The sequence below is a fragment of the Aedes aegypti genome, chromosome 1 (genome assembly GCF_002204515.2).
Source record: "Aedes aegypti strain LVP_AGWG chromosome 1, AaegL5.0 Primary Assembly, whole genome shotgun sequence".
Taxonomy (NCBI): domain Eukaryota; kingdom Metazoa; phylum Arthropoda; class Insecta; order Diptera; family Culicidae; genus Aedes; species Aedes aegypti.
In genome coordinates this window covers 302,263,533-302,290,891 of record NC_035107.1, presented here as the reverse complement: position 1 = coordinate 302,290,891, position 27,359 = coordinate 302,263,533, and the positions used below count along the sequence as shown (strand labels likewise).

Below are 27,359 nucleotides of genomic sequence, written 5' to 3'. Positions count from 1 at the left end.
CATGAAAGTCAATGAAATTTCCAATACGAAAAGATCCTGGACTGACCGGGAATCGAACCCAGACACCTTCAGCATAACTTTGCTTTGTAGCCTCGGACAGTAACCTAACTCGGCTAAGCAAGGCCCCAATGGTCGATGGTGCACACTTCTTCAAAGTGTGAGCAACTCAGTGTGACGTCGAATCCTGATGGTGTCTTCGGTGCACTAATTTCTTGTAGATCGAGATGATCTGAAGCAACGTGCTCTTTTAGCACTTGTATGATAGTCTAATTTGTATGTCTAATTATTATGTATAATAAGCAATGAAAAGTTCCATTCACAAATTTCATAACGCTGAGGAGGATGGGTTGATGTCCTCAAGATGTTATGGTTCATAGAAAAATTGTAGAATATTTTTACAAATCGGTTACGACGGGTTTGGGTGGGTGTTGAAATGGTCATTTTAGGCCTCTGAAATTTGTGAATCAGCCTTAAAAGGATAAAAAAAAACTACTAGTTCGGACTTTTTGTTTTATTTTGCTACGTCTGCTTCGGTCTACATCTACTACATATTCGCCCTTCTGCGACGTTTTAACTTTTTTTTATTCATAAAACTATAAATGGAAGACAAATCAAAATCTGATAGTAACAGATTTACATTATGTATTCGGATGAGCATGCTGAGGTTGATTAGAGATATGCAAGAACGATACGATTAGAAACATGATAGAAAGTGTCATGCTTATAGCACATTTAAAGACTTCAGAAACTTTAATGTACTGCTTGGCAACACCAAACTGGAACGATTCGCTTTCTTAGTAGGAGCCACAATATGTGTTTTGTAATTCTTCATATCCTTTTGGCGGTGGCGCTCGTTACACAAATTAAGGGCTCCTTGTTCTGATACGTTATAAAAATTCCCAACTAGAAAAATACCTCTGCGTTTCACGTTAGCAGGGCATTTGACAGGAACAGTTTGTAGAGAACACGCTTTAGATCTCCCTGCAAGATTTGATTAAGTGTCTTAAAAGTTATGTATACATTTTATAACTTGTATTTTCACCTGTCTGATATTGAAAACTGCTAACATGGCAAATCAGGCGACCGCTCAATGCCACCCAATCTCCAATGGTCACGTCATCCTTAATACGGTTGGTGGTAATCGGCAGAGCATTGAGCGTTCGGATCCGGTGGAAACGCCTTAATCTATCATTTGAACGTTTAAAGCGGCCAGACGATAAAAGCCAAAGCATTGTGGACTTTTTAACATGGATGATTCTCCCATTAATCCCTTTCACTTTAAACGAATGGCTTTTGGATACCGACTCACAATTCCGTAGTATCAATTCTCCGCCTGCTCGTTAAAATATGCTTTCTGCTGTTTCGATTTTCTCAGATTCATTCCCATTGCAGTCAACAAAACTTGCTTCATCTGATCGGCTAGAATCTTTGTTGTCTCGGATTGGTTCTTCTAAAATAGAGAGTAAAATGTTACACACAATTTAAAATTTAATGTATTATTTTATCTTCTTCTTCTTGGCATTACGTCCTCACTGGGACAGTGCCTGCTTCTCAGCTTAGTGTTCTTATGAGCACTTTCACAGTTATTAACTGAGAGCTTTCTTTGCCAAAGTTTCCATTTTCGCATTCCTATATCGTGTGGCAAGTACGACGATACTCTATGCCCAAGGAAGTCAAGGAAATTTCCATTATGAAAAGATCCTGGACCGACCAGGAATCGAACCCAGACACCTTCAGTATGACTATGCTTTGTAGCCGCGGATTCTAACCACTCGGTTAAGGAAGGCCCCCATTTATTTTATATACAGGGTGTTTGGTTCCGGACTTTAAGAATTTTGAGGGTAGATAGATCTCCACGAGTTATGAAAAAGTGCCTAAGGAACATAGGGTCGCAAGTCACTGCTAAGTGAATTAATCACAATTTAAAGTTTTTCAATTTTCTCATCTTTGATGCTCCATATCTAAATAACTAATAGTCGTACATTCAATCTCTGCGCAGGAATCGAAAGCTTATGACCTCATCTTTTTTAGCTTCTTTGACATGAATTTTGTAGAAAATGGTTAACATGCATAAATAATGAAAAGTTTGCAAAAAGTGACGAAAAAATCAGCATTTTTTCAGGTATTTTCATGAAATTTAATATGATAATGAAACTTCCTTTAAAAAAGTTCTTCTACAAAATATGCATTATCTTGTTAGCTGCCAAAGTTTCTTTGTGAGCAACATTGTATGTTTTGTAGATTCGTCACAATATCACTTTTAATGTTGCGCACCAAACAGTAATAAATCAATCAAATAATTGCTGGTAACCCTATTCGTTCGTGTGTTCGTTGATTGCTGCCTTCGCGTGGGAATGAAGTGGACGGTGACGACGGATGTTGGTCGTGCCGAAGCGGAGGGAAAATGAGTTCGCTTTGCAATTTGCACCATGTCATCTTCGCTGCGGCGTTTGGTTTGTAAACAGTTTCACAAACAGATTCAATGCGTGCGCCGCATGACTGTCGTAGTAGCGAAGGTGTATTTATAACGACTGATCCCTTTAAATTCTTCGCACTAGTAGCTGAGCTACGGTGCAGAGCGGATGGGGGTGCGCGTGCGCGTGCTGCGAGAACTCAATTTGTGCATTTCTCGTGTACGACGTTGCACTTTTAATGCATTATTATGCTATTATGGGTCATTTATACTTGAATTACATGTGGGATATAGAGATTCATAATCTTGACCCATATTGTAAGCGATGTACATAAAGATGGGCGAGGGAGTCTCACAGGGCGAGAGGTCGGTTTTTGAATAACCATATAGGGGGAAGAGAGGTGTGGCCAATGAACACGGTACAAACAAATTTTATTTTATGTTTTTGTACAAATCACGTGGTTCATGGACAACCTCTTTTCACGCAATACGCGCGTCGTTGTAATGTTGTACTTGTAATGTAACCTCGTAAACCTCGCTCGTGATACACAGCACAAGCGATGTGAAGTCTTAGGTCAATTTCTCAATGCGGTGGAAATTTGAGAAAATGTCTAACCCTAAACGACTTTCAATTGGCGGGATTCGAACCCACGATCAACAGCATGGCTCGCGGAATTACCGGTACGGCTGGCATATGATATGATATGTAGGAATATTATAATCGCGTAGAACATAGTTTTGCATAATGTACTTGCTAGAAGAACCTGCTCCTCAGCTAAGTGTAAGTACTTCCACCGTTATTAACTGAGTGGTTTTCTTTCCAATTGATCATTTTGTGCATTCTTGAGTCGTAAAGGTTCCTTTCAAAATCACAAGCAGCATTTCCAGAACTTTCAATAGAGATTGCTAAAGCAATTTCTCTCCTCTTTTTCACGAATTAAATTACAAGGAATTATACTGGAGATAACTCAAAACAACGACATAGTAATTCGTTTGAGGATTGCTTCAGGAATGATTTCAAGAATTATTCAAGGAACTTCAACGAAGGTTTTTTCAAAAATTAATCTGGGAGTTTCTTGATCTCCCAATTTTTATGCCTGGAATGCTAGAGATAGTTGGGTCTCGGGTTTCCAACCCGACGGGATCGCGTTTAAAAAAAATTGAGTTCAGGTTGCTTTCAACCTTCAGTTCAAAAGATTTAGGTCGGGGTTTGGCTTGGTAAATGTCATGTTTCGGTCGGGTTTGAGTCGTCTTTGGTGATCATTATGAACAGAGCAACAATCGCCAACGAACATTTCTGCTAAACAAGAATTGAAAAAAAACACTCTCAAGCGTACTCCAACGTACGTATGTCAGAAAAGTTTATTTACTAGTAATTTCAAAATGGGGTTTTAGAAGGATTTTCTCAAAAATTGCTTTCGAGTTTATAATCAGAAAATTTTGGGTTTGAGTTTGGAAACGAATTATTATTTCGGGTTTAGGTCGGGCCTGGGCTTAAAAAAATATGTCGGGTACGGGTCGGGTTTGGTTTTATAAAATGTGAATTCTGACCAAACCTACCTTCTGGAGTTTTTCCAAAAGTTACATTTGAAATACTTGACAGAAAATTTGTCTGGAAATCATCAACAAAAACAATATTTTTATTTCTCTAGAACACACTTTTGTATTTTCCAAGGAATTGTTTAGGTATTTCCACATTAAGTGGTTCTGAAATTATTGCAAAAGTTCTGTTGGAAACTTTTCAATTTGTTCCTTTTGGAATTCTCAAAGAAGTTCATGATTTCTTCAGGCATAATTTTTTGAAATGCTAGATGAGTTCTTTCTGGATTTTTTTCCTCCAGAAGTGTACCTTCAGGAAGTTTTGAAGAACCTCCTGATGAAAAAAATCCTGGAACTCTGCATGAAAACCTTTGGATATTCCAAGTGACACCTCTGGGGTTTTATGCAATATGTTTTTTGGAATTCCTTTATGGAAATTTGACTACAAATTGATACAGAAATGCGTATAAAGATGCTCTCAGAAAACAATCCAGTGATTACTTCCAGGATTGCTTAAAATATTCCTTTAGAGACACCTCCCGGTGCTCCAGCCAGCAAGCATTCCTTAAAAAAATTTCTCCAGGACTTTCTAAGAAACACCCTTTTTTTATTTTTCATCTGTTCTCTCAAGAACATTAACCTTATTTTTATTATTTTTTCTCCGTTTCATACACAATAATATAGGGTGCTTCAAACATTTGCAAGATTAATTGAATAACTTTTTTTTATTTTCAGTGGTTTTCAGGTTTTTCCTCCAAAATTTTGCAAGTACCCTTCTGGATTAAATTTCTGATGCCTCATTGATTCCAAATATTGGTTGATTCAATGCTGAGAAAATTTGACTTGTTTTTTCCAGTTTAGTTTTTGACATGTGTCACAAACTCAAGTAAAAGTTTGGTAAACAATATTCAAATGTTTGGTTCAAATTCCTATAAAGTAAGATTTATTCATTCGACACGTCAATTAATCAAAAACTTATGTATATTTTTTCAGGTGGTGACCCTAAACTATTGAACGCGAGTTTACATTAACTTAAACAAACTTAAACTAAAACTTAATCCAGAAATGTAATCATAACGAATCAAACTATGTGTCTTTAAACTATAAACTAAACAAAATTCCTATAGTGGTTTTCCCAAGAATGTATCACAGGCTCTTTTTAGGTATTCTACTAGGAATTTTTTAAATTTTTTGTCCATGAAATTTTCAAAATAATCATCCAAGAATTTTTCAATCAATTTCCTGAGGTACCGGAACTCCTTTTGCTTTGAATTAGAACATTTAAACTTTTGAACGCGAGTTTACATTAAGGATGCCTCTAGGAGATTGGACTGGAACTCCTACATAAGTTACATTAGAAATTTATCATGATGAATTTGAATCAATGATTCTTTCAATACTTTCAGAGGTTTCTTCAAAGAATACTTAAAAATCTCTTAGGAATCATTCAAAAGTTTTTAATAATACCATAATAACTCCTGGAGCCTTTCGAAACAAAAATTGTTGATGAATTCTCCATTAATTTCATTGGGAAATTCTATAGCAGTTACCCATGAAATACTCTCAATTAATTTAACACATGACGAATTCCATCCAGAATGATTTGAAAAAAAAATGGAAACCGTGCTCGATAATCTTTGATTATGATTTCATTTTACACATGTTTTAATAATCCCCATCTGTTTTTTTTCTGAATTGCTGCGCGTTTACCGCTACAGCTACCTGTGCCCCATATTTCGTGTATAAATCCCTTAGTTTTCGGCAGGAATATGTGACGAATTCCATGTCAAATTGACCAATCAAAGAACTCGAACATCGTCGATTTGCAGTGAATTTTGCACATGTTTTTGGTATGGTAGAATAAGTGTTTTCCATAGATCAATTTGACATGGATCATTTCGACTCAAGAATACCCCATGGCCTATGAGTTTTTGCGTGCAATTTATTTAAAAAAATATAGTTCTGAAACTGTTGATTTCAGAGAAAAAATGTTCCACGGAAAATTCAAAAATAAAACATGAATTTTAAATAACACAAATATTACATTTCAAATATTTTTATATTTTCACCGTGAAATCTTGATGGCAAACAGTTATTTGGGATAGCGTTTCATGATGAAGAAATTTTAAGTAAACAAGTTTTTCTAAGAACCTCTTTTGATCGATTTTTAAAATTATTCTAAATCATAATGATATTCACAATCACCTCTCTAGAAGCAGCCCTTTTCGAGTTATTTCAAGCCAAATTCCAAAATATATCATTTTAATAATTAAATAGGACATTTCCATTAGTTATAGGGGAAGTTGTACAAAGCAAAGCTATGCTGAAGGTGTCTGGGTTCGATTCCCGATCGGTCCAGGATGTTTTCGTAATGGAAATTTCCTTGACTACTCTGGGCACACGAAAATGGCAACCTTGGCAAAAGAAGCTCTCAGTTAATAACTGTGGAAGTGCTCATAAGAACACTAAGCTGAGAAGCAGGATCTGTCACAATGAGGACGTTGTTCGGTCCATTTAGTTTGCGAACCCCTGGTTCTGATCTCTTTAGATCGCATTCAATTCTCCTAAGATAGGAGATAGGAGCGATAAGAGCTATCTCCCATCTCTCGCTTCCCGAGAGATCGCCGCATCCAGATGTTTATAATAGCCAATTTGCACCAGAATAAATTTAGTTAGCCACCAATATCCAACAAGACATTACGTCTCTGTACTCGGTTCGCGGTCGGAAATAAAGTTTAGTTTTTTGCCAACATAAAACTCGTCCCAGTGTAGTGATCCTAGTGAGAAAGGTCAACGATCGAAGGTGGAGGTCAGGGACCTCTGAAGACCCGCGTCTGGACGGACTTAATTCTATACAGTCCACTTAAATTGTCCGTGCCAGACCAGACGTAATGCCAAGAAGAAGAAAAAGAAGACGGAGGACAATTGAAGTAAAAATATCAACGAAAACTAAAATTTCAGAAAACTACTTTTGAAAATGAGAACTGACGTATTTTTTTAGTTCGGGAGTCTTGAGGTTTTCCAGTGAGATGAACATCGTTATGATATGAAGTCAAACCTGACACCTTCAGATTACCACCAACAACTGTTCATCTGAAAATATACCAAAAGTACTTTTTAGAAAAACTTTTGCATTAAAAGTTTCTCCATCTTGAAACAGAGCCCCAAAACAAATGTTCACAATCAAGATTCAATGGTGGCAATTTAAAACAATATTGAAAATGGGGTTCTGAGTAATTTAAAATTTTGTTTAATTTTCATGATAAATTTTATATATTTTTTCAGTGCATATTGTTTTCTTTAAAATTGGAACATTTAATTTCATCTAGAACTAGAATTTTTCGAATAAATTGCACGCAAAACCTCATTGGCCATTTTCAAAAGTTATTTTTGAGTAAAAATGATCGATTTATCTATCAAAAACACTTATTCCACCATACCGAAAACATGTGCAAAATTCACTGCAAATCGAAGATGGTCGAGATTTGTGACTGATCGATTTGACATGGAATTCGTCACATGTTCTGTCGGAAATTAGAAAAATTATACACGAATTTTGGGGCCCAGATAGCTGTAGCATTGAACGCGCAGCCATTTAGCGAGACGCAGTTGGGGGTTATGGGTTCGATTCCCACCGGTCGATGATCTTTTCGGGATAGAAATTTTCTTGACCTTCCAGGACATAGAATATCTTTGTACCTGCCATACGATATACAAATGCACAAATGTTCATTCGACAAAGTAGGCTCTAAGTTAATAACTGTGGAAGTGTTCATAATAACACTTATCTGAAAAGCAGGATTTGTCCCATTTGGGACGTAGTGCCCATTAGAAAGAAAAATCCACGAGTTTTTAGACTTATTCATCTATGGAGTTCGCCAGAATTTATCAAGAGAACACTTTAAGGCTAAGTAGCCCGTCATTCGTTTTGGCAACAATGATAACTTTTCAGCTTGCATTTCAAAGTGATTAAACTTAGTCTTGATAGTTTATATTGACTTGAAAAAGTATCACTGTACGGGCCTATATGCATAAAGTATGCTGATACTTTTTTGACTGTGTCAGTGCAAAACCAACTGATTTTCTTTGATTCGAAATCGTGAAATGAATTAGAAACAATCATCAACGACACGTACAAATTTCAATGACGGCCTACTTCGCCTTAAGGAACTCTAAGAGGTTCTCCAGGAATGCCTCCAGGGATTCCCCTTAAACAATCCAAGTTTTCTTGAACTTATTTTTCCTGAAACTTCTAAAGGGAATCGAAAACTAAAAGCACAAACGTGGTAATTGCAAAAAAACCTAGCAAAAAAAATATTAACAATATCATAAACAAGTTAACACCAAAGATGGAAAAGAAAAAGATATCTGTATCATCAACAGTTGAAACATGTGCTGTAATATACAATAACTTGAAATTAATTACTTTCTTAAGTCAAAAACGAACGAATTTTCAGAAATTAATAGGGCTCGTACGCAGCACAAGTAACAATTTTAGTTTAACGAATTACTTCCAGGGTGCTATAAATAAACGCCCACAAATCCACTGTTGCCTTAACGCTCCCCACAAAACCTCTTGTATATTAGAACGTGACCAGTTGGTCCACTCTGAAAGAGGCTATGAAGTGTATAATTATGTCACACGAATGAAGCAAAATAGCATGTATGGTAGCTATTTTGAGGCGATCTGTTCTGGATGAATGTCGCGTCATCTTGAAAATGATTTTATCATAACGTCGATCGGATTTATTAATTGTTAATGTTAATGACATAAGTAGTGACGTTATATTGGTGTGGTAAGTATTAAGTTTGCAATGTTAACCCCTCTACTGGCAGCTTCATTTTTTACCGTCAAAAAATATTCAAATCACGATAACTTTTTTGTTTCTCGATATTTTTGCACCATTTTTTCACAAGATCTCAAAAAAACTTTTTTAGTTTAAGAAGCTGAGTCGATATTAATCATTGGTTATCTGGTTATGAAGATTTTCCGATGTTCCTTGGGGGACCGACATTTTCCATATAAAATATCTTTGGCGGCCATTTTGTTTTTGGTCAATTTATCAAAAAATAAAATGTGTGTTATACATAATAGGTTATAACGAGCTACTCTGAAAAAAACATACAAATCAGTTCAGTATTCTTGGAGAAATCTAAAAATTACGATTTGAGGTTTTTTAGAGTTATCAATATCTTTATTTGTCCAGGGTGGTACCAGAAACATAAATGCTCATAATTTAAAGACAGCTGCTCCAAATTGCTTATATTTTTCACAACATGCTAGCATTAATATATCGTTTCGAGTAGTGAATGTGTGAATACGATAAAAATTCTGTAGCCTGAGATGATTACGTTGGTTATGGCTACGCGTCGGTCCCCTAAGGAATGTTGGAATATCTCCGAATTCAGATGACCCATTATCAATATCGACACACTTTCGAAAACTAGAAGAGTTTTTTGAGAACTTGTGAAGAATGGTGCAAAAATATCTAGAAACAAAAAATCTATCGCGATTTGAATATTTTTTGACGGTAAAAATTGAAGCTGCCGGTAGAGGGGTTAACATTGCAAATTTAATACTTACCACACCAATATAACGTCACTACTTATGTCATTAACATTAACAATTAATAAATCCGATCGACGTTATGATAAAATAATTTACAAGATGAAGCGACATTCATCCAGGACAGATGGCCTCAAAATAGCTACCATACATGATATTTTGCTTCATTCGTGTGACATAATTATACACTTCATAGCCTCTTTCAGAGTGGACCAACTGGTCACGTTCTAATCTACTAGAGGTTTTGTGGGGAGCGATGAAGGCAACAGTGGTTTTATGGGCGTTTATTTATAGCACCCTGGAAGTAATTCGTTAAACTAAAATTGTTACTTGGGCTGCGTACGAGCCCTATTAATTTCTGAAAATTCGTTCGTTTTTGACTTAAAAAAGTAATTAATTTCAAGTTATTGTATATTACAGCACATGTTTCAACTGTTGATGATACAGATATCTTTTTCTTTTTCATCTTTAGTGTTAACTTGTTTATGATAATGTTTATAATTTTTTTGTCTAGGTTTTTTTTGCAATTACCACGTTTGTGCTTTTAGTTTTTGATTCCCTTTAGAAGTTTCAGGAAAAATAAGTTCAAGAAAACTTGGATTGTTTAAGGGGAATCCCTGGAGGCATTCCTGGAGAACCTCTTAGAGTTCCTTGAAGTGTTCTCTTGATAAGTTCTGGCGAACTCCATAGATGAATAAGTCTAAAAACTCGTGGATTTTTCTTTCTAATGGGCACTACGTCCCAAATGGCACAAATCCTGCTTTTCAGATAAGTGTTATTATGAACACTTCCACAGTTATTAACTTAGAGCCTACTTTGTCGAATGACCATTTGTGCATTTGTATATCGTATGGCAGGTACAAAGATATTCTATGTCCTGGAAGGTCAAGAAAATTTCTATCCCGAAAAGATCATCGACCGGTGGGAATCAAACCCATAACCCCCAACTGCGTCTCGCTAAATGGCTGCGCGTTTAATGCTACAGCTATCTGGACCCCAAAATTCGTGTATAATTTTTCTAATTTCCGACAGAACATGTGACGAATTCCATGTCAAATCGATCAGTCACAAATCTCGACCATCTTCGATTTGCAGTGAATTTTGCACATGTTTTCGGTATGGTAGAATAAGTGTTTTTGATAGATAAATCGATCATTTTTACTCAATAATAACTTTTGAAAATGGCCATGAGGTTTTGCGTGCAATTTATTCGAAAAATTCTAGTTCTAGATGAAATTAAATGTTCCAATTTTAAAGAAAACAATATGCACTGAAAAATATATAAATTTTATCATGAAAATTAAACAAAATTTTATATTACTCAGAACCCCATTTTCAATATTGTTTTAAATTGCCACCATGGAATCTTGATTGTAAACATTTGTGTTCGGGCTCTGTTTCAAGATGGAGAAACTTTTAATGCAAAAGTTTTTCTAAAAAGTACTTTTGGTATATTTTCAGATGAACAGTTGTTGGTGGTAATCTGAAGGTGTCAGGTTTGACTTCATATCATAACGATGTTCATCTCACTGAAAAACCTCAAGACTCTCGAACTAAAAAAATACGTCAGTTCTCATTTTCAAAAGTAGTTTTCTGAAATTTTAGTTTTCGTTGATATTTTTACTTCAATTGTCCTCCGTCTTCTTTTTCTTCTTCTTGGCATTACGTCCTCATTGTGACAGATCCTGCTTCTCAGCTTAGTGTTCTTATGAGCACTTCCACAGTTATTAACTGAGAGCTTCTTTTGCCAAGGTTGCCATTTCCGTGTGCCCAGAGTAGTCAAGGAAATTTCCATTACGAAAACATCCTGGACCGATCGGGAATCGAACCCAGACACCTTCAGCATAGCTTTGCTTTGTACAACTTCCCCTATAACTAATGGAAATGTCCTATTTAATTATTAAAATGATATATTTTGGCATTTGGCTTGAAATAACTCGAAAAGGGCTGCTTCTAGAGAGGTGATTGTGAATATCATTATGATTTAGAATAATTTTAAAAATCGACCAAAAGAGGTTCTTAGAAAAACTTGTTTACTTAAAATTTCTTCATCATGAAACGCTATCCCAAATAACTGTTTGCCATCAAGATTTCACGGTGAAAATATAAAAATATTTGAAATGTAATATTTGTGTTATTTAAAATTCATGTTTTATTTTTGAATTTTACGTGGAACATTTTTTTCTCTGAAATCAACAGTTTCAGAACTATATTTTTTTAAATAAATTGCACGCAAAAACTCATAGGCCATGGGGTATTCTTAAGTCGAAATGATCCATGTCAAATTGATCTATGGAAAACACTTATTCTACCATACCAAAAACATGTGCAAAATTCACTGCAAATCGACGATGTTCGAGTTCTGTGATTGGTCAATTTGACATGGAATTCGTCACATATTCCTGCCGAAAACTAAGGGATTTATACACGAAATATGGGGCACAGGTAGCTGTAGCGGTAAACGCGCAGCAATTCAGAAAAAAAAACAGATGGGGATTACTAAAACATGTGTAAAATGAAATCATAATCAAAGATTATCGAGCACGGTTTCCATTTTTTTTTTCAAATCATTCTGGATGGAATTCGTCATGTGTTAAATTAATTGAGAGTATTTCATGGGTAACTGCTATAGAATTTCCCAATGAAATTAATGGAGAATTCATCAACAATTTTTGTTTCGAAAGGCTCCAGGAGTTATTATGGTATTATTAAAAACTTTTGAATGATTCCTAAGAGATTTTTAAGTATTCTTTGAAGAAACCTCTGAAAGTATTGAAAGAATCATTGATTCAAATTCATCATGATAAATTTCTAATGTAACTTATGTAGGAGTTCCAGTCCAATCTCCTAGAGGCATCCTTAATGTAAACTCGCGTTCAAAAGTTTAAATGTTCTAATTCAAAGCAAAAGGAGTTCCGGTACCTCAGGAAATTGATTGAAGAATTCTTGGATGATTATTTTGAAAATTTCATGGACAAAAAATTTAAAAAAATTCCTAGTAGAATACCTAAAAAGAGCCTGTGATACATTCTTGGGAAAACCACTATAGGAATTTTGTTTAGTTTATAGTTTAAAGACACATAGTTTGATTCGTTATGATTACATTTCTGGATTAAGTTTTAGTTTAAGTTTGTTTAAGTTAATGTAAACTCGCGTTCAATAGTTTAGGGTCACCACCTGAAAAAATATACATAAGTTTTTGATTAATTGACGTGTCGAATGAATAAATCTTACTTTATAGGAATTTGAACCAAACATTTGAATATTGTTTACCAAACTTTTACTTGAGTTTGTGACACATGTCAAAAACTAAACTGGAAAAAACAAGTCAAATTTTCTCAGCATTGAATCAACCAATATTTGGAATCAATGAGGCATCAGAAATTTAATCCAGAAGGGTACTTGCAAAATTTTGGAGGAAAAACCTGAAAACCACTGAAAATAAAAAAAAGTTATTCAATTAATCTTGCAAATGTTTGAAGCACCCTATATTATTGTGTATGAAACGGAGAAAAAATAATAAAAATAAGGTTAATGTTCTTGAGAGAACAGATGAAAAATAAAAAAAGGGTGTTTCTTAGAAAGTCCTGGAGAAATTTTTTTAAGGAATGCTTGCTGGCTGGAGCACCGGGAGGTGTCTCTAAAGGAATATTTTAAGCAATCCTGGAAGTAATCACTGGATTGTTTTCTGAGAGCATCTTTATACGCATTTCTGTATCAATTTGTAGTCAAATTTCCATAAAGGAATTCCAAAAAACATATTGCATAAAACCCCAGAGGTGTCACTTGGAATATCCAAAGGTTTTCATGCAGAGTTCCAGGATTTTTTTCATCAGGAGGTTCTTCAAAACTTCCTGAAGGTACACTTCTGGAGGAAAAAAATCCAGAAAGAACTCATCTAGCATTTCAAAAAATTATGCCTGAAGAAATCATGAACTTCTTTGAGAATTCCAAAAGGAACAAATTGAAAAGTTTCCAACAGAACTTTTGCAATAATTTCAGAACCACTTAATGTGGAAATACCTAAACAATTCCTTGGAAAATACAAAAGTGTGTTCTAGAGAAATAAAAATATTGTTTTTGTTGATGATTTCCAGACAAATTTTCTGTCAAGTATTTCAAATGTAACTTTTGGAAAAACTCCAGAAGGTAGGTTTGGTCAGAATTCACATTTTATAAAACCAAACCCGACCCGTACCCGACATATTTTTTTAAGCCCAGGCCCGACCTAAACCCGAAATAATAATTCGTTTCCAAACTCAAACCCAAAATTTTCTGATTATAAACTCGAAAGCAATTTTTGAGAAAATCCTTCTAAAACCCCATTTTGAAATTACTAGTAAATAAACTTTTCTGACATACGTACGTTGGAGTACGCTTGAGAGTGTTTTTTTTCAATTCTTGTTTAGCAGAAATGTTCGTTGGCGATTGTTGCTCTGTTCATAATGATCACCAAAGACGACTCAAACCCGACCGAAACATGACATTTACCAAGCCAAACCCCGACCTAAATCTTTTGAACTGAAGGTTGAAAGCAACCTGAACTCAATTTTTTTTAAACGCGATCCCGTCGGGTTGGAAACCCGAGACCCAACTATCTCTAGCATTCCAGGCATAAAAATTGGGAGATCAAGAAACTCCCAGATTAATTTTTGAAAAAACCTTCGTTGAAGTTCCTTGAATAATTCTTGAAATCATTCCTGAAGCAATCCTCAAACGAATTACTATGTCGTTGTTTTGAGTTATCTCCAGTATAATTCCTTGTAATTTAATTCGTGAAAAAGAGGAGAGAAATTGCTTTAGCAATCTCTATTGAAAGTTCTGGAAATGCTGCTTGTGATTTTGAAAGGAACCTTTACGACTCAAGAATGCACAAAATGATCAATTGGAAAGAAAACCACTCAGTTAATAACGGTGGAAGTACTTACACTTAGCTGAGGAGCAGGTTCTTCTAGCAAGTACATTATGCAAAACTATGTTCTACGCGATTATAATATTCCTACATATCATATCATATGCCAGCCGTACCGGTAATTCCGCGAGCCATGCTGTTGATCGTGGGTTCGAATCCCGCCAATTGAAAGTCGTTTAGGGTTAGACATTTTCTCAAATTTCCACCGCATTGAGAAATTGACCTAAGACTTCACATCGCTTGTGCTGTGTATCACGAGCGAGGTTTACGAGGTTACATTACAAGTACAACATTACAACGACGCGCGTATTGCGTGAAAAGAGGTTGTCCATGAACCACGTGATTTGTACAAAAACATAAAATAAAATTTGTTTGTACCGTGTTCATTGGCCACACCTCTCTTCCCCCTATATGGTTATTCAAAAACCGACCTCTCGCCCTGTGAGACTCCCTCGCCCATCTTTATGTACATCGCTTACAATATGGGTCAAGATTATGAATCTCTATATCCCACATGTAATTCAAGTATAAATGACCCATAATAGCATAATAATGCATTAAAAGTGCAACGTCGTACACGAGAAATGCACAAATTGAGTTCTCGCAGCACGCGCACGCGCACCCCCATCCGCTCTGCACCGTAGCTCAGCTACTAGTGCGAAGAATTTAAAGGGATCAGTCGTTATAAATACACCTTCGCTACTACGACAGTCATGCGGCGCACGCATTGAATCTGTTTGTGAAACTGTTTACAAACCAAACGCCGCAGCGAAGATGACATGGTGCAAATTGCAAAGCGAACTCATTTTCCCTCCGCTTCGGCACGACCAACATCCGTCGTCACCGTCCACTTCATTCCCACGCGAAGGCAGCAATCAACGAACACACGAACGAATAGGGTTACCAGCAATTATTTGATTGATTTATTACTGTTTGGTGCGCAACATTAAAAGTGATATTGTGACGAATCTACAAAACATACAATGTTGCTCACAAAGAAACTTTGGCAGCTAACAAGGTAATGCGTATTTTGTAGAAGAACTTTTTTAAAGGAACTTTCATTATCATATTAAATTTCATGAAAATACCTGAAAAAATGCTGAGTTTTTCGTCACTTTTTGTAAACTTTTCATTATTTATGCATGTTAACCATTTTCTACAAAATTCATGTCGAAGAAGCTAAGAAAGATGAGGTCATAAGCTTTCGATTCGTGCGCAGAGATTGAATGTACGACTAATAGTTATTTAGATATGGAGCGTCAAAGATGAGAAAATTTAAAAACTTTAAATTGTGATTAATTCACTTAGCAGTGACTTGCGACCCTATGTTCCTTGGGCACTTTTTCATAACTCGTGGAGATCTATCTACCCTCAAAATTCTTAAAGTCCGGAACCAAACACCCTGTATTTGTCTAATATTTCCATATTTAGATTTTATGAAGTTTGTTAGAATGAGCCTGAATGTCTTTTAGAAGAGAATTTAATAGTAGTTAACAACTGTAGTACTGCCCATAACTGCATATTTGTAACATTCGACAAAAGTAGGCATTGAGTAAATGGAGTACAAAGTGTGCATTTTATGGCAGTATGGGAGGAAACTAAAATTTCGAAAAATTACCAGGAACTCAAAAGTACTTATTTGAGGCTGATATTTTGTACAACTCATATCGCATACTAGGTGAATAGTCAGAAAATAATTCGGATAGAAATTTCATCGCTATTACATTACGAGGCTCATTTATAATCTCAATGTGACTGTTATGCGATTATAATTATCAATGTGACAAAACAACTTGGTATTTTTTTCGAATTTTCTAGAACAATCTCACAGATTTCATTAAGTTGATCGAAAGTATTTATCATTTGATGACTCTCCATGGTATTAACTCCAATTTGTCAAAAATGTCGAATGTGACTGTTATGCAGTTATGGGCAGAGTAGTTCAAAACTAAAATTTATTCAACGAAATTGTGTTCACTGTGTCTCGGTTGGAGAAAAGAATATAGTGAACACATTTTCATGATTTTAACGAAAAAATTGCCTTTGAAAATTTTCAAATTGATGATCCTGCCCCCTTAAACTATGTTTAAGGCCTGGTGGTGAAGAAACCGCTTATTAGTGCCAAACATTCAAAACAAAAAAAAAAACATAACTTGGCGTGTTCCAAAAACTACCTCTTTTTTACCCGATCAGATCCAGGAGCCCACAGGTTTATGTTGTAGCTCATACAAACATTTGAGGTTTTTACATATATAAAAGACATTACTGAGGGAAGTATATATAATGTATAAAGATGGTCTTACCAACATTTTCATCGTTCCATTCTGTCTCGTCCAGCGCACTGACAAATTGAAATTCGGGTGTTGTTTGAGAATTTCGAATAACAATATTATTGGAAAATTCGATTTCATCCTTAATGCATCCGACAGAAATTAGAAGTTCTGTGGCGTCAATCTCTGCGTCCAAAATAGCTCTACAAATTTCATCGTCGGTTGGTAGATCATAAATTATTGTTTCTGAAGCTTTTTGTTCTTGTTTTCGCAAAGTAGGGAAATGAAGCAAATTTTTCCTGCGATACATTATTAGCAGTTTCATCTGCACCTTTTGCATCCTCTGCTCGACGTCCTTAATAGTGAAATTGATGGCAGTGTGATTTAGTGTAGTCATCGAACGCAATTCCCTGAAACATGTTTCGCATGGTTGACTGGACAGGATGGGAACGTTAAATTGTTCCGGATGGTGATTTTCACGACAAACAATTACAAATTGGATAAGTGCATGTGCGTTGAGTTCCAGGGACCAATAGACATTTGAAGTTGGACATTGTTTGATGTTCTTCGTATTCTTCAAACTAATAGAACGCCAAGCTCGAATGAAAAATAAAGCAGTCCTATAAATAATAGAAACGAGGATTATACTTTTGGTCAATTGATAGTCAGTAGTGCTGTTTTTGATAATAAAAAAAAATCATTCGAATGGGGATGGTACACAAATTATGTCACGCTAAATTTAAACTTTTTCGACCCCCTCCCCCCCCCCCCTTTGTCACACTTTTTGTGTGAGTCCTCCGAAAATTTTGTAAGACTTGTCACGCTTGGCTCGACCCCCTCCCCCCCCCTTGGAGCGTGACGTAATTTGTGCATGACCCCATGCTAAATATGCTTGTTTTAAGACACCTAAAATCATTAAAAACTAAAACTGACGATTTTTAATTGGGTAAAAATTTCTCAAATCTGCAGTGAAGTCATCTAAATGTGTATACCAAGCTAGCAATTTGTTCTTAGCAGCAAATGCCAGATTAGAGCCATATTTTCAACTTGCCCCGTTGTACCTTACAAGACATTTATAAGCTAGACCTGTCAGTATATTCAGGAAGCAAAATTTACCGATGTACAAACTTTACTGAAACTCTTGAAACTGTTGGTAAAAAGACCATCTCATCGTGTGGTTTCTATTAAAAGCCTATAATACTTTTTAATAATAGATGAACTTACCAAATCGCTGTAATTCGGGTTTTCGGTGGGATGTTTTCTTCGATAAATGCTTGATATATCAAACGCATTACTTTCAAATACGCAACCGTTCCATTGCTTCCAGGGACCACTTCGCCCAGATGTTCAATCAACTCGGAAGACATTAATTTTATTGATGGATCAAATTTCATTTTGTCCAACGGATTTAAATCGGATGGATTCAGTTTATGCACAGATTTGTCTCCATAATCCATCATCTGTTTCAAAAGCGACGATGCGATTGTAAAGTTTCCTGAAATGAAATAATGCAATATTTATAAGCAGTTAATTCACCATTGCTTTTAGGCCTTCAACTTATTTTTTTTATTTTTTTTATTTTTCATGGTAGATTCAGAGCTCCATTGATTTTCGATGAACTTGAGACAACCAAATCAGATGAATACTATGCAATAGTTACTACAGTCAACTTTCGCTTACTCGATATTCCGTATCTCGATATCGAGTTAGAGAACCTTAGTGAAAGTTGGTTTTCAAGGCAAGCTAACATGGATGGCATGGATACATCATTGACTCGATGGTCCTTTCAATTACGAATTATGGAGAGTTGACCTCTATGGTATACTCATCAGATTAAACCATTAGCTAACTAACTGTTTCAATAGTAAAACTATTGATAAACAATCAATTTACTGTCAAAAACAACTACTTTTTAACTGATTTTGACAAGTTTAGCCCATTTGCAATATTGTTTGTTCAAGCTTTTTTTACATTAAAGTTTTTTTGTGATGATTTTTTTTTCTGTTTAATAATCGATCAAAGTCATGGGAAAGAGAGGGTAAACTTGGTTTATGGCTTAATATGGCATGCAGAAATGTACTAGACAATTATATACATTTGTATGAGAAGACAAACTTCAAACTTCGAGCGCTATTTTCTCAATACCTACTTTTTCTTTATGGGACAGTTATGCTTTTATGGGAGGTAAAATACTTACCAAGGTACATATGCTTTTTAGGATCTAGTAAACTATGCCTTAGTTTATTGATCAAGTGGATTGAGTCCTGGATGCAAAGTGCATCGTCGCCTAATTCAGCAACAAAATGTGGTCCATACACTTTGCACGGCGCTTCTCGAGGAAGACCTGTCCTGCATTTCATAGCAGTGAGCAATCGTGGATCCCCATCGGAAGCATTAGCTACTACAGTGATTCCAGCATTAGCAAGTTGTGTTTCAATATAACGCCATCTACGAAGCACATCTTCATGTGTAAATTTGTTGTCCGTACACATATAGAAAATGCAGAAAGGTGATGCTTTCGGGACCAATGGTGTTGCAAGAATCGTGTACAAATATTCGCCAACGGTGTATGTATCGAGATCGTTGATGAGTTTTGCCACCGAACTGGCTATGAACAGATCTTGTTTTGGCATGCCGTTTTCATTCAAAGGAGCGACTAGTCCTCGAATTGAGTCGGTTTTACAATCGTATTCAGGATTTGGCGATACAGGTGTTCCATCCTCACTTAGTACAACACGCATCGGGTAGTCGTGAGCCTTCAAGTATTTGACGAGTGGAGCAATCATTAAAATACCTTCTCGAGTATCTTCAGTATGCGAAGAGATATGCTTTTTCAACGTTTTGATGCAAGGCAGAGACATATTTTGTCTTTTAAATTGATAGTTACTACAACCAGCCGTCATATAATCGTAAGCGGCCACATCCAACTCTAAGTCGTTGTAGCGCATGCCTCGTTCATTGGTAATTTTTGCCCGCTCGTGAATGCTGACGTGTAGATCAAGTAAAGTGTTAGGTTGATCGGTCGCAGAGCAAGGTTCGTTGAAGTGTTCGACCGGCTCACTCCAAACCTTCAGTTTTCCGACGGATTTGCTGGAAAAAATAAGATGTAGGGGAAAATTTTCGAAATTTTCTTCACTACCTACTTCCCTCCAGAGGATCGAAACTGGTTTCATCAGGATGCAAATAGATTTTATCGTTTGACACTTCTTCGAATTTAATCTCCACTAAAAATAAAAACAAATATATCGTTAAAATATAATTTAGATGTATAAACAGGTATGAACATAAAATTAAGCAATGCCATGAACTTGTAGCTGAACATCCTCTAAGTCCACCAAAATAATTTCATTTAAGTTTAAATTAACATGAGATTGAGCTCAATTAAACGTATAGTGTTTATTTAGCTTTAAATTATTGTTTCATTTGGAAATATAGGGGGAAAATAACCATTTGATCTCAAATAGCGTGATTTATTGAAATCACATGCGATCACACATAATTTATAAAGGCGCTCCATTTGAAAGCTAAGGATTACAGAACATTTACTTTACGCTGCGCTATATAGTGTTTCAAGTCCTTATAGGATTCTGGACCGAATATAATTCAAGACAGAATATATCATTCTGAATTAAATCCAGTGAGTTTATTTAACAAAATGATACGTTTCTCAACAATGTCAATTCTGGATAACATGAGCTGAAAATATAACAAAATTTGTTAGGATTCCATGTCTAGTGTGTATTTTTAGATTTCGATTGAAATCCTATGGTAAATTCGTTTAGAATATTGCGCATTTCTTTCACCACTGGACTATCGCAGAAGTTTTTACATGTGCGGAAACGCTAATAAAAGTGCGCAATTGCATTAAATCGGGTAGGTGTCCTCCGGGGACTTATTCTTTGTAAATCAAAGAATAAGTGCTCTGAAGACACCAACAGGATTGAAAGCAATCCCGCACTTTTATTCTCACTTTCGCACTTATGAGACCGCACTTCGCAGTCCAGTAGTGAAAGAAATACACAATACTATAATATTTATCTTGAGAGTTACAGGGCCCATTCACAAATTTCATAACGCTAAAGGGGGTGGGTGGGTGTCTTCGCGATGTTACGGCTCATACAAAATTTATGAAATATTCACACAAAAAGTGTTACGAGGGGGTGGGTGGGTGTCGAAAATGGCCATTTTTAGCGTAATGAAATTTGTGAATAAACCCACACCTTAAAGTGTTCAGTTTATTTTATCTACAAAACAGTTTATTAACAGTAACTATCTTGGACTGTATTATAGAGTGATGGAACCAAGGTCAATCGTATCCGGTTTACGTTGTGCGAGTGTCAAAAGTTGTTTGTGTTCAGTCGAGGATGGATTACCGATTGGTGAGCATAAAACGAGCTTGTTATTACACGTTTATATCAAAGCAAAGTTATGTTATTTGTATTTTTCAAGCAAACTATGAATGGTTCGTCACTACTAGTGTCGGCACAAGCCTTTATTCTGTTTTAAATAGTTTTAATATTCATATTCCATCTTTTTTTTTGTCATTTCTTAAAATAACCAGCATTATAAATGTCGGTTTCCATCATTACTACAAATAACCTTTGTGTAGTTCGATATTATGAATGTCGATGTACTACAGCGTTACGTTTTCATACCCTATAAGGTTTTTGTTATAAAATTGTCAGGATTATTTCACAAATTATCATAGAACTGAGATAAATTAAGATGATTAAATAAATAGTGTTTTGAACTCTTTTTTGAAACTTTTATCAATATCGTTCATGTATTTTTCAAACTGACTGTGGATGGTTCGTCACTTCAAGTGTTGGCATGAACCTTTATATTAATAAATATAGTTTTATTATATAGGGAAAGTGTACCAGTTATGGCCATAGTAGTTCCCTATTTGGCCGTATGCAAAATTTGGATAACTTTTACATTTTTAATCTTTTTGAACTTTTTAACATCAAGATTTATCCTTTACTTTACTGCTAAAACACAAAAGATTTTTCGAAATGTGAAGGTATTCAAGATATCACGTATGGCGAAATAGGGAACCACTATGGCCATAACTGGTACACCTACCCTATAGCTTTCTTTTCTTGTCATTACTAAAAATAACCTTTGAATAGTTCGATATTTTGAATGTCGACGTATTTTCTTAATCTTCTGTAAGGACTTGGCTGGCGCCGCTATTGACTTTTAATATGAGATCTGCTGAAATTGCACTTCGAGTGTAAACGAAACACCCATCCATTATTCATTTGGATCGAAGTACAATTCTTACCAGTTTCGATCAATGACGGAGTAGCAATCATTGACATGTACTGTCAGTCTATGATATGCTATGCTAGTAACTATCTTAGACTGTATTATAGATAAAATTAACTTTGCTCAGTAAGTTTCTATGTTAAGGGGACACGGGAGACCGTGTTATTTTTCCTATCTTTCGTCTCACTCTAACAATAATCATCAAATCTTTGTGGAAGCAAATCTCGAGTTTTAGTGAACCGATGAAGCTGAAAATTTATCGGGTTGTGTACTACATATAAAGCATCATAGTGATACATTTTCGCATCGATATATGGAGTGGTTCTTGGGATTTGCCTCTTGAAATGGATAGGGTGATTATGATGACGTCCCGTGCGGCCTTAAAGGTGGGCCACTTTTCACTAGAGACGTAAACACGTAAAAAGCAAGAAAATTAAAAATAAGTAGGAATTAAAGTGGGGCCTTCCTTAGCCGAGTGTTTAGAGTCCGCGGCTACAAAGCAAAGCCATGCTAAAGGTGTATGTCCCAGTGAGGACGTATTGCCAAGAAGAAGAAGAAGGAGAAGAAGAAGAAGAAGGAATCAATGTGCCAATGATGCTTTTAGTAAATTATTTTACCTATTATAGAAAACTTATCGTTTGTGCAAAATTATGAACATTAATACACAGGATAAGAAAATTGAAAGAATGAGAGCCCAGAAAGAGGAACACGGCGCCCTTGAAGAAATTTAAGATTTTTTAATAAAAATCATTACTTTATACTTTCCCTTGTAAACACATAAGATCGATAAGTATTTGCTCTAAAAAAATTATGAGTTTTATTGTGTGTTTTAGATTAGTTACAGCAGATTGAAATTTGAAAAGCTTTGAATGTACAGAATATGGGGCCTTCACGGTATATGATTTACATTTGGCAATTAATTTACCTTGGGTGTCCTCTTGACTCGTTTCAACGAATTCCACAAATCCAACTGTTGCTTCCTCGGAAATCACAACACCTTCAGTGCAAACACTATCATAATGAAGTTCGACAAAGCTATCATTTTCCACGTAGTACGGATCAGCATCACTCGAAGACGGATTCATTTGAATTATATCGGCGAAAGGTTTGTCTGTACTATTCTCTGTGAAGCAAAAATATATGCAAGCAAAATGAACCAATAAAGGAAAAAATTGTTTTTTTTTAAAATTCTGGACTTCCCTGGAATAAGGCAATGTACAGTGTCGGTTCGATTTTGGCAACAGATCAAACAAATGTCCATATCGTGAATTTATTTAGAAAGTTATCCAACTACATTTTTAATCAAATTATAGGAACTGTTATTTATTCTTGCCAAATCCTAACAAATTTTGGAAAACCATCCTATTTTTGAACAATACCAACCACAAATGTTACCAAAACCAAAAAAGAACGATGTTGCTAAAATTGAATAATTTTGTGTTGGCAAAATCGAATGGGCACTGTGCAGCATGAATTACATCTGATTTGTTATGTGTTAGTTACCTTCGACGTGTTCCTGGTACCCTTCAAGGAATTCCACTGCTTCAAATTGTGCATCCTTGGCAAACACATATTCTTCAGTGCAGACGCTATCATTATACATTTCGAGAGATCTTCTATATGAGTATGGATCTGAACCATTCAATGCCGGTTCATTTTTGCTTACATCGGTGAGAAGTTCAACTGTGATGTTTTCTAAATAACACAAAAATTGTATTGTTTATAATTCGAAAACCTATCGTCGGAAAATATCTATTAAAGTGAATTGCAGCATATAAATTACCTTCTAATACTTCGACGTCTTCGTAATTGAGATCTAAAATTAGCGAATGAAATGTTCAAACAGGGTTAGGAGTGTTATGGCTATAGTGGTTTCCTATTTAGCCATACATACAATTTTCATTTATATTATATTATTGAAGGTGAAGATGAATCGAAGCCAAACCTCAATTTTTCAAGAGCACAAATCTGGAGAACCAAACATCCGTTTAATCTGCAAACTTAATTGATTGGTCACTAGCTGGTGGGGACCAATCGATTAAGTTTTCAGCTCAAACGGGTGTTCGGTTCTCCAGATTTGTGCTCTTGAAAATTCGAGGTTTGCCTTCGATTCACCTTTACCTTAAACACGCGATTTTTTTTAAATTCCAAATCTTTTCAATAATTATTATGCAGTAGGATTTATAAATAGGGAATCACTATGGCTGTTTCAACACGGTTTAGGAACACAATGTCGAAAGACAAAACGTCGAATCCCAAGACGTCGAAGGGGATAAAACGTTGCAAGCAGTAAATTTTCAACAGCGATTTAGAATTGTATTTCTTTTTTCACAATGATTTCGATTCAATATGCTTCGAAAAACGTCTGGCTCAAAGTGCATTATTTATTCTATGGGAAGAGAATCATTTTTCCAAGAATTTTCCGTTCTCTCCCACGTTATGGCATTCGACGTTATGGCATGCGACGTTTTGTCACCCAACCGCCTTCTGAGAACCAAATTGACTGCCACGCGGCGTTCACTTGTCAAGGAATATGTTAACATATCTTACCGTATGACTCCTTTTTCGTATCGTTTTTGCTGCGTTTGATAACTGGTTCGGCCATGGAGTCCGGTAACGACAAATGGAACGTATTGTAATGTCGTTTGAATCCAAATATGTGCCAACTTCCAGTGACGTCCATGCTCAGAGTTATTTTTGAGGGTTTGGCTTCGCAAAATGGGCATATTATTGTCGCCTTATACTGCCCGGCGTTGGTCAAGTACACCTTTGCATCCATTTTATGGACTTTTTCCATAAGGTCATTTCGAGATGTTCTGTGATTTCGAAAAAGTAATAAATCAAATTACAGTCGCCTCTCCACATCTCGATATCGAAGGGACCATCGAGATAGGGAGAGATCGAGACAAAGAACAAAGTTTTGATGAATACTAGATTGAAAAACACTCCGTTGCCAAGAAAGTAATACACAAACAGACGTCATTTTGCGCTCCTAATTTGTTTTGAATCCCAAAACTCTGGTCTAGTAACCTTTGATATTGATCATATCGACATACGGAGAGAAAGTTGAGAACGAAAAATCAACAGAAACACATCGAGATATGGAGATATCGAGATAAGGAGGATATCGAGATATGGAGAGTGAAAATGTATGCAGACTGAAGGGACTTATGAAATCATCGACATAGGGAGAGATATCGAGATGTAGAACATCGAGATGTGGAGAGTCGACTGTATACATTTAAATATGTCCTGTAAGGTAAAGACAAAGACGAAATAAGGACTGTACTACAGTGATACCTCCATGAGTCGATGTTCCATGACTCGATATCGACTCATGGAACCATACTAAAAACAAAATTTCATGGTTACTATGATGGTCCCTAGAAGCAGCTTTCCAAAGGATTGCTGTTCCATGACTCGATATTTCCATGAGTCGATGGTCCCTTCAATATCGACTCATGGAGGTTTCACTGTACTAGAAGTGGTACCCAGTCTGAGCCTAACTACCATGTCTTGTCTTTGGTGAAGATGCATCGAGGTCAAAACCTTTTAATATTCAAGAGCACAAATCTGGAAAAGCAGAGAGTTTTTCAAACTGAAAACTTGGTTGAGTGATCAATTTATCATGTTTTCAACATCATCGGTTGTCTCGTTTTCTATATTTGTGTTCTTGCGAGTTTGATGTCTGGCTTCGATTCATCTTCACAATAATTAGGGGAGGTGTACCAGTTTTGGCCACCTTAAGGAGAAATATTGTTTATACATCAATCAAACGACCTTTGGTTACTGTCAATACATTACACGAAAGGGAGAGGGAAAATATATAAACTAATCAGAAACTTTGTTTTTGTATTAAAAATTGGGGTGGCGAATACTGGACCACTTGCACCAGTATTTGCCACGATTTTAATTTTGGTTCCTGAATTCGCCACCTACGTTAATTTGTTATGGAGGGTGGCGAAAAATAAGTGCAAAGGTGCAAAAATTAAAAAAAAAAGGTTTTTTTTTGAGAAAATTTTGCGGTTTCCAAGAATGTTTCCGTATCATCTTAAGGCGAAGTAGGCCGTCATTGAAATTTGTATGTGTCGTTGATGATTGTTGCTAATTTATCCAACGATTTCGAATCAAAGAAAATCAGTTGGTTTTGCACTGACACAACTGAAAAAGTATCAGCATACTTTATGCATGTTAGCGCGTACAGTGATACATTTTCAAGTCAGTATAATCCTATCACGACTGAGTTTTATCACTTAGAAATGCAAGCTGAAAAGTCATCATTGTTGCCAAAACGAATGACGGGCTACTTAGCCTTAAAGCAATTTAGCGAACATTAAACAATTGGCAACCATATATGTCGTAAAACGGTATATAATCCGGGGTGGCGAATAACTGGTACATGGCGAATACCGGTACACCTTCCCTACATCAGGGTAATACTTACATGGATCGGATATGTAGGGTTATTTTTCGGCGTAGATTATCCAATAACCCATCTGTGCATGGGTTCGCGACAGGCTCGGGGTGTTGGGAAAGACAAGCTTTAGCTTTTTTTAAAGGCCGTATGAACGACGTAGCTGAGTGGTCCCGCATAATTTGTGCTAAGTCTAGCAAGCACATAACTTCTCCTGCCAAAAATCGGAACCGCTCCGGATTTTTGGCGAATTGCAGACCATAAATCTCACGCAACGGTGTCCCTCCTGCGTTCGCTTCCTCCGTCAGGCATTCGGCCATGCTTCTCATGTCGTCCTCGATGTGTCGAATGCGTTCCTCCGTAAGGTTCGCCAGCGATTGGCGGCACAAGCTCTGCAGCCGAAGGATGTTCTTTAAGTGCAGGCTTACTTGGCCGTATTTTTGCTCGAGCTGCATCCAGAACCATTCCTGTAGTGAAACAACATTTATTGCATCATTCTCTATAATAACTTAAATTATCTTACCTCATCCATGTTTAAAACTATTCAAAAACTATTCACAACAAACTAAAAACTGCAAAATATCTAAATAAAAAATATCACAAAAAACAATCACGGTTCAGGTCACGGTCCGATTATTTACAAACAAAAACAAAATTTTAGTTGTCAAATCAAATCAATGAAAAAATAAAACAAAAACAAATGACAATTAGCAGGGTGCCCAGTTGTGCGGAACTGTGCGGAGAACTGTGCCGGGCACAGTGAGCCGAGTTTCCCACCCCCTGGGTGGCGGTAATGTGTAAACGTCAAACACGAACAAAAACGACGCGAGCGCTGCGGATGGTCGATTGACCACCTACAAGATATTCGAATCGATCGTTAAAAAGTTGGTCGATGAACAGCGATGAGAGTGTGACGTCTGTTTGTCTGTGATGGTAGTTTAGTCTCGGCCACCCAGAGGAGAAGAAAATTGTAG

At 36.1% G+C, this 27,359-nt stretch overlaps 1 protein-coding gene across 2 annotated transcripts; it reads right to left on the bottom strand.

Annotated features, from left to right (window-relative positions):
• Window positions 1-833: 833 nt before the first annotated feature.
• Window positions 834-27,054, bottom strand: LOC110674213. 2 transcript variants are annotated; one of them, XM_021838345.1, is made up of 12 exons: window positions 26,909-27,054; window positions 26,416-26,852; window positions 24,522-24,787; window positions 23,755-23,787; window positions 23,475-23,666; window positions 22,897-23,094; window positions 19,844-19,924; window positions 18,898-19,790; window positions 17,925-18,195; window positions 16,734-17,320; window positions 1,043-1,450; window positions 834-981 (listed from the first exon to the last, which is right to left on the bottom strand). In XM_021838345.1, the coding sequence occupies exons 1-8, from the start codon at window positions 26,915-26,917 to the stop codon at window positions 19,771-19,773; spliced, it is 1,236 nt and encodes a 411-aa protein (XP_021694037.1). In that variant the 5' UTR covers window positions 26,918-27,054; the 3' UTR covers window positions 834-981; window positions 1,043-1,450; window positions 16,734-17,320; window positions 17,925-18,195; window positions 18,898-19,770. The 2 variants fall into 2 exon arrangements, with proteins under 2 accessions (XP_021694037.1, XP_021694040.1); XM_021838348.1 differs by lacking the exon at window positions 16,734-17,320.
• Window positions 27,055-27,359: the final 305 nt, after the last annotated feature.

Excerpts from the sequence above, each read along its gene's own strand:
- LOC110674213 (XM_021838345.1), bottom strand. Across the intron at positions 24,788-26,415 it reads ACCCTACATATCCGATCCAT|AACATCTCGAAATGACCTTA; the intron begins GTAAGTATTACC and ends TCGAAATCACAG. Across the intron at positions 19,791-19,843 it reads TTTCGATCCTCTGGAGGGAA|CAAATCCGTCGGAAAACTGA; the intron begins GTAGGTAGTGAA and ends TATTTTTTCCAG.